Source organism: Aulonocara sp. 'chitande type north' Nkhata Bay, linkage group LG18 (assembly GCF_057382095.1).
Source record: "Aulonocara sp. 'chitande type north' Nkhata Bay isolate Kocher_YH1m ecotype deep benthic linkage group LG18, A_spYH_male_GT1.1, whole genome shotgun sequence".
NCBI lineage: Eukaryota > Metazoa > Chordata > Actinopteri > Cichliformes > Cichlidae > Aulonocara > Aulonocara sp. 'chitande type north' Nkhata Bay.
The window spans coordinates 2,701,072-2,708,907 of record NC_141361.1 but is presented as its reverse complement, the minus strand read 5'-3'; the positions used below and the strand labels follow the sequence as shown (position 1 = coordinate 2,708,907).

Sequence of the window (7,836 nt, the reverse complement as noted above, 5' to 3'; positions counted from 1 at the left end):
AAGCTGGAGGAGGTGACTGGAGAGAGGGAGGTCTGGGCTTCTCTGCTTAAGCTGCTGCCCCTGCGACTCGGCCCCGAATAGGAGGAAGAAGATGGATGGATTTTACCAGCCACAACTTAATTTATATGTCTGCCTGCTCATGTGGGGAAATCTGAGTGTGAAAGATGCCAATCAGAAAGCAGTCAGCATGTGTGCAGTTGGTGGACGCTCCCTTGTTTGTGAGCATCATCAGCAGAGAGAGTCCACAGCAGTACACCAGACTCTTCACTATCAGCACTGTGTACAGCAGGCAGAGCAGCTTCACCCTGCACTGAGACTGGAGAACATAAGAGAGGAGCTCTGAAACAGAAAAGCAATAAAATGCTTTAAGAAATATCAGCCCTCAGATTTGAAAATGTCAAATTTACAAAGCTACATCAATGACGTCCTGTCGCCAAATCTTTTTACCTTGTTGTGTTTGGGCCTCCACTGTGCCTCCCTGATGTCTCACATGACAGCTGTATATGTATGTGAAGGGATCATCCCGATTAACCACTAAAATGGAGGCACTGCGTCCCGCCTCTCTGAGCTCCAGCTGCTCTCCCTCAGCAGGGGGCAGCTCCTCCGCTTCTCCGCCGTTCTTCTTCTGTCTTTTCCAGGAGAACTGGACCAGAGGAGGAAACATGGCTGAGGCCACACACAGCAGGGAGCTGTTCCCCTCCAGGTGGGCTCTGGATGCTGCTGGGTACACGCTCACCACGGGCTTCACTACCTGCTCATCTGAAGTTTGACAGCAGCAACAAGCAGCACAGACACACATTCACACAGTCAGCAGCAGCTTCCAGCACTGCACTGCATTCAGTCTGATCCTGGAAACTACATGGACTCTGATCACTAAACTACTCATCAGCACAAAGTTCACTACATACACTGGATTCAGTCTGATCTGGAAACTACATGGAAAAACATCACATGGAAACTGAAAAACACTTTTAAAAACAGAAATACAGTTAAATGGCAACTGTGTTTGCTCGCTTATTTTTTATTTATTTTTTTTGAGATTTCTATAAAGTACCAGTTTGCGGAAAAACATAATTACAATTAAATTGAATGAATTCAATAAGATTTTTACATATTTAAATAACATATTTATCTTCACATAAAATTACAGGATTATGCTCAGCACTGTACTTATCTAAAGATATAAAGACAAGAATGTCTTGTAATGCTTCAGCCTTCATTCAAGTTTCATTTTGCCTCTTACCTGTATTTAATTTATTTAATTTTAATAACTGTACACTCTGTTTTTGGTAACTATTGTCCATGATGTAAATAAGTTTAAAAAAAAAGTGCTGTTTGTTTGTATTTGTGTTTTTCTGGCTGCTGTTACAACCAAATTTCCCCTTGTGGGACAAATAAAGGATGTTAGTATATAGCCTTAACTTTATCCCCCGTTTATGTTTTGCTTTCAGAGGAAAAATAAACACAAAGAAAACATTTTCATAAAAGAACACAGCACACGTGCATCTGTATTATCTGCATCACGGGTTATATAAATGTTCTTTACAGCAATGTATCCTACTAGAAAATGTTTATTATAGTTTACAACAGACATTTTGATCAATATATATTTTAGTCTCATTCCAAGAAAAAAGTGTAAATAACTATTTTAAACATTTTGTTTCAACTTTAAAAGTTAAACACTTTATTCCATGTTTGGGAAATTCTTTGTTATAGCAGCCGACATGAAATAATCCACTATGGTCACATGATTAACAATAAACAATCTGAAGAGGAAGTTTTAAATTGTGCGCTATGTCACTCTCATTAAACCCGTTTGCGTATTCTACAAAAGCTTTTCATTATTAGATTAACTTTTCTCATGTACTTTTCATTTACTATACATCCAACATGCGTGCCAATATGAATTACTTTGTGCCAATCCAATTTTCTATCAAATGTATAAAATTATAGTAATTAGCATATGCAAATTACTTTTAACATTCTTTAAAATTTTGAGACTATATACACACAATTATATTTAACCTTTAAAAAATGCTCTTAAGAACAAAGACGCTGTGGAGATTCTGAGTAAATAAGCTGAATTTTATAGATCAGGATATTCACTGTGTAGCTAAGATTGGACTTTTAGGACTCAATTTCCTGCAACACTGAATTAATTTTATTTTCTTCTTAATTCTCGATTACTTACGGAAGAACAGAAAGTATTTGAGGAAAATAAATGTTTGATCTTACCTGTTACATACAGTTTAGTTCCAGAGCCGAAGATGTCGTAATCATAGCCTCCTTCCACAGTGAGAAACACTCATACAAAAACCTGCCTGCTGTTCAATGATCAGCTGAGATGGAAGAGTTCAGATGATGCCAGAATGCCATTTTTCCATCCATCCACTTTCTTGTTTTTCATGACAGCTAGGATAGGTAAATTTTTTCAATCTAATATTTATATCAACACGTCTCTTCTCCTGTTTTTAGCCATAACCAGGGATGCACTGGTTGTAAGTAAGTCCTCCTACTAGGATTAAAAACCTGGCACTATTGATCATGTGCCTTATCACATGAGCCAAGGTTTCATGTGAAACTACCTTGCCATGCGATCAAGTGATGCAAGATTTGAGTGGATGTTAAGGTGCCTGGGACAGGATCTCAAAACTGTACTGTAGGTGGCAGACTGTTGATGTTGTTGGCCACCGCCTGTGTTCAAGGATGGTCATTCACAATGGACATAGATGGTTTATTTCACTCTTTCTGCCTTCTGTGTCCAAAATGTGAACATTGGTATCCTTGAAATGCGACCTTTGTCCTTTAGATGCAGATGGACTGCTGAGTCTTGTCCTGTAGGGGTGGCTCTTCTATCGTCGTCAAAGTAAACTTTATTGTCTCTCTGCTATATACAGTACAGTATATAGAGAGACGAGACGATGAGGCTCCAGTTACAGCAGTGCAAAAGAACAACAATAAATATAGGAAGAGTAAGAATAAATATACACTTTACACTGAACACCGGTAGAGAGTTCAGGAGTCTGATGGCTGGCGGGAAAAAGCTGTCTCACAGTCTGGAGGATCTGGCCCCGATGCTGGGGTAGCATCTGCCGGACGGGAGGAGGGAGAAAAGCCCATGTGAGGGGTGTGAGGGGTCAAGCACGATGCTGAAGGCCTTGCTGATGCAGCGCTTATGGAAGGTGTAGTCGAGAGAGAGATGTTCTGATGATCATAGCAGCTGATGTGACGATCTGATGTAGCTGGCTGAGGTTGCCAACTTTTCAGTTTCTAAACCACACGGGGATGCAGGTGGTCAGAACACTCTCTATGGTGCCCCTGTAGAACATGGTGAGCGTGGGACAAGGATGGTTGGCCCGCCTTAGGCATCTCAGGAAGGGGAGGCACTACTGGGCCTTTTTGGTGATGGAGGCGGTGTTGATGGTCCAGGTAAGGTCGTCTGAGATGTGAACTCACAGGAACTTGGTGCTATTAACAGTCTCTACCGTGGAACCGTGGATGCTGAGTGGTGTATGGGTGGAGCCAGTCTTCCTGAAGTCGACAGTCATCTCCTTGGTTTTGTCCACATTCAGTGACAGGTTGCTCTCACTGCACCAGAACTCCAGCTGCTGAACCTCATCTCTGTACGCTGACCCGTCGTTGCTGCTGATGAGTCCAACCATGTTTGTGTCGTCAGCGAACTTGATGATGTGGTTAGAGCTGTGCAGGGCAGGGAAGTCGTGTTTCAGGAGGGTGAACAACAGTGGGCTGAGAACACGGCCCTGAGGAGCTCCTGGGCTCAGCCTGATGATGCGGGAGATGTTGCAAACAATTCGGACGGACTGAGGCCTCTCTGACATGAAATCCATGTGCCATGCGTTCATGAAGTGGCTGTTTGGTTTCTCCAATGTAGAGGTCTGAGCATTCCTCGCTACACTGTACAGCAAACACCACGTTGTTAAGTTTGTGTTTGGGAGTTTTGTCTTTGGGATGAACCAGTTTCTGTCTGAGTGTATGGCTGGGTCGGCAGTAAACTGGGATGTCATGCTGGGAGAAGACTCTCCTGAGTTTCGCTGATAAACCGTTTCCATAAGGAGTGAAAAACTCAGGAGTCTTCTACGAGTACGACATCCCAGTGCACTTCAAACTTAAAGAAGTCCAGTCACTTTTCTTCCCAAGCTCCCTAGATAAATTACTATAAAGGCCCCCAAATAATGAATATTTCTGAAAATGTGATTTTTCAGCTTTGGCTAAAACAACATGTTCAGTACTATATTAAGGTTTGCATTATATTTATTTGAGCGATCGTGGCTCAAAAGTTGGGAGTTCGCCTTGTAATCGGAAGGATGCCGATTTGAGCCCCGGCTCGGACAGTCTCGGTCGTTGTGTCCTTGGGCAAGACACTTCACCCGTTGCCTACTGGTGGTGGTCAGAGGGTGACGCCAGCGTTCAGCAGCCTCGCCTCTGTCAGTGCGCCCCAGGGCTCCCCACAATGTAGCTTGTTCCATCACACCAGTGTGTGAATGGGTGGATGACTCAATGTGTAAAGCGCTTTGGGGTCCTTAGGGACTAGTAAAGCGCTATACAAATACAGGCCATTTACTGTTTATTATATTGAGTTACTGTATGACTTCAGAGGCACAACTTAGAAAATAAGAATGTTAATTTAAGAGAAATCCAAGAATTTACTTACGAATCAAAAATGTGAACAAATCTACTTTAGGCGATAACACTTAACACTTCGTGTCAGACACGCTGGGAGGGAGTGAACGCTGGTGCGTTTTAGCTGCCGCTGCTCTCTTTCTATACTTATTGCTTAGTATAGTTGCACAAGTTTGTTTTACTCTATGAACCTGTATTGTCTGCCAGGTAAAGTGTTTCTCTGTGTTACCTGTTCGGCCATATTTACTGTCAGCTATTAGCTTCAGCTGTTAGCCGCTGGGCTGTTTTTGGACAGCTGGCTTTCAGCCATTATAACATCATGACTGTTAAGGTCCTCCAGATCTCCAGACTTCAAACTCTTGCTCTACTTTTAAATCATGTCTTAAAACCCATCTATTCAGAATTGCATACTCTTCATCATGACTGTCTTAGTCTATTTTTACCTTTTTTAGCCTTTATGCTTTTTTTTAAAAAATTTTTGTTTACCTTATGTTTTTATTTTGTTGCACTGATGTAAGGTGACCTTGAGGACCTTTAAAGATGCCGATAAATAAAGTGTAAGCAATGAGCTCAATTCTGTCAGATCCACAGAACATCTACCATCACTTCAATATGACAAGCAATCATGGGGAAGCAAAAGCTTCATTACCAAGTGCTGCCTGTGATGTGTTTTTAAACTTGTCTTTGATCTCCCCTGAGTATCTCTTTTTATCCTACTTCAGACAATCTCACTTTTAGTACTGCCGGACAGTAGCACAGTTCTATTCTCAGTCTTTTTTCTAGATCCTTCTCCACAGCTCACACATTCTCCATTTCTTGTCTACATCCTTGTTCTTTTCTTGCAGTTTATCCACAGACTGCATTGCAGTCAAGGAACCTAGTAGAAGAAAACAGAAGACCTGAAATTATTCATCGTATCAGCTTTGCTCATTAAAAGCAGAAGTCCCTACATGGGCCACTACTACTATCTCTAAACATTTCTGCCCTATCAGTAATCTCTACATCAGTTTTCAGGCTGAATTTAATCAAATTTAGTTAAATCTTTATGGTTCGTGTTTGTCTTAGGTAAAAAGTGCATAATGGTGTATGATAACCCATGTTTTTGCTCCAAAAACGTGTGGTGTAAAACCTAAAAGTACAAAAAGAAGTTCTCCCAGCTCCACGGCCCATTGGTTGCCGCTTTGTAATATTCTAGGAGTTCAGTATTTGTTGAAGACATCTGAGAGGGAATCTTGGGCCTCAGTCAATACAGGCCCCCACCCATACTAAGAAAATTGAATATGAAAAGTACCTAAGGGTTAAGATGCAAACACACATTCATCCATCCGTTTATTTTCCTCTGCTTTAACCGGGGCCGGGTTGTGGGGGCAGCAGCCCAAGCAGAGAAGCCCAGACCTTCCTCTCCCCAGCCACCTCCTCCAGCTTATCCAGGGGAATACCCAGGCGTTCCCAGTCCAGCCGAGAGATATAATCTTTCCAACGTGTCCTGGGTCTGCCCCAGGACCTCCTCCCGGTGGGACATGCCCAGAACACCTCACCCAAGAGGAGCCCAGGAGGCATCCTTGTCAGATGCCCGAAACACCTCAGCTGGCTCCTTTCGATGTGGAGCAGCAGCGGCTCTACTCTGAGCCCCACCCAAATGGCTGAACCTCTCGCCCTATCTCTAAGGGAGATGCCATTCAACCTTCGGAGGAAGCTAATTTCCACCGCTTGTATCCGCGATCTCCTTCTTTTAGCCACTACCCACAGCTCGTAACCATAGGTGAGGGCAGGGATGTAGATCGGCCAGTAAATTGAGAGCTTTGCTCTCAATCAATCAGTTTTGCCAACACACATTCCTTTCCCTATTTAGTAACACAACCAACTTGTAGCTCTAATTGAAAAAGATACGTAAGATTGTAATAGCTGCTTGAAACAACAGCAACAACAAAGAAACGGCTTTCCATTTCTGGAGCAGGACAGCCTCAGTATGGTTGTGATTGTGAAGAAATACATACACCTGGGCTGTGGTTTACTGCTCTCTTCCTGTCACAAACTCTGATTGACATCTCTGTATGCTTTGGTTTTTGCTCAGGCTGCAGGCATCATTTCTCACTGTGGGGTGCGTCCTTCCAACAGGCACAGTAATAAGTGGCTGAATGCTCAAGTTTAACTTTCTCTATCTTCAACTGGTATCTGTTCTGTTTAATCTCAACTGAAAAATCATCTTTCTGGGAATGATTAGAACTTGACTCAACTCTACCATCATCAGTATCCACGACAAGAACTAGCCTAAATGGTTCAGTATCTTTCTTCTGGTACCAGATCAAACCAGTATAGTCACATTCATCATCTCCACAGCTGAAGGAGACACTTTCTCCAACTCTCCTGGTCAATGTTAAATCCTCCTGAATCATCTGTGCTGCCATGGTAACCAGTGCTGTAGAGACACAGACAGATAGATGAAGGTTAGTGTGACAGTGTTTGTTACAGGTTGACTTTGTTGGCTCCTGACTGGAAACACTCACCTGAACACAGACAGCACAGAGCAGCAGCTGGGAGGAAAAGCATTTTGTGCAGTGGTGTTTCCTCTGGTGAACCTGGGGAGAAGTGGCGCTCTGATGCAGCTGAGGCCAAACAAGGACGAGCTGTGAGATCAGACGGGTCTTCCCCCTCCGCTGATATGCAGCAGTTCTTCAAAGCTCCCATCAGCCCCTGCAGTCCACAGAGGAACGTACCGCTCCTGACTGACAGCTCAGCCAAAGCTGCTGTGGTTTGATCATCTTGTGTTGAATACCACAGCATGTAAACACCATCTGGGTGGCATAATTTACAAACATTTAGGTATTTACTAAAACACGAACTTGATTTTTTTTTTTAAATTATTACAGACCTAAAATGCTCTACTGCATCTTTTTTAATTGCGCTCAAAACTCTGTAACCAAATAAAATTCTGCTCCTCTCCACATTCCTGATTAAGCTCGATTTTTGTCTAACAACTCTCTGTAATTCCCGTGTTATACCACAGGATGATATTTCTTTGTGTTTGCTAATTTATTTAAACCACGCTTCAATTACTTGTATAACTCTACACTCATGACACCCAAAAAAGAAATAAAATCTGAATAAAGACACGATTTATCATCAAGAACTTCACATTTATGTTTATATCCACATTTACATGTTCACACATACATGCCTCACTCCTCTGACTTT

General features: G+C 42.5%; 1 protein-coding gene across 1 annotated transcript; it reads right to left on the bottom strand.

The window, feature by feature from the left end:
• LOC147307621 (immunoglobulin kappa light chain-like) lies at positions 1-7,392 on the bottom strand. The gene is made up of 5 exons (XM_086271874.1): positions 7,149-7,392; positions 6,737-7,060; positions 2,236-2,283; positions 448-759; positions 1-339 (listed from the first exon to the last, which is right to left on the bottom strand). Exons 1-5 carry the CDS (start codon positions 7,327-7,329, stop codon positions 122-124), a joined length of 1,083 nt encoding a protein of 360 aa, XP_086128000.1. The 5' UTR covers positions 7,330-7,392; the 3' UTR covers positions 1-121.
• Positions 7,393-7,836: the final 444 nt, after the last annotated feature.

Coding starts and splice junctions, on each gene's coding strand:
- LOC147307621 (XM_086271874.1), bottom strand. CDS start 7,329: ATGGGAGCTTTGAAGAACTGCTGCATATCAGCGGAGGGGGAAGACCCG. Junction 7,061..7,148: donor TCTGTGCTGTCTGTGTTCAG/GTGAGTGTTTCC, acceptor GTGTCTCTACAG/CACTGGTTACCATGGCAGCA. Junction 760..2,235: donor AACTAAACTGTATGTAACAG/GTAAGATCAAAC, acceptor GTCAAACTTCAG/ATGAGCAGGTAGTGAAGCCC.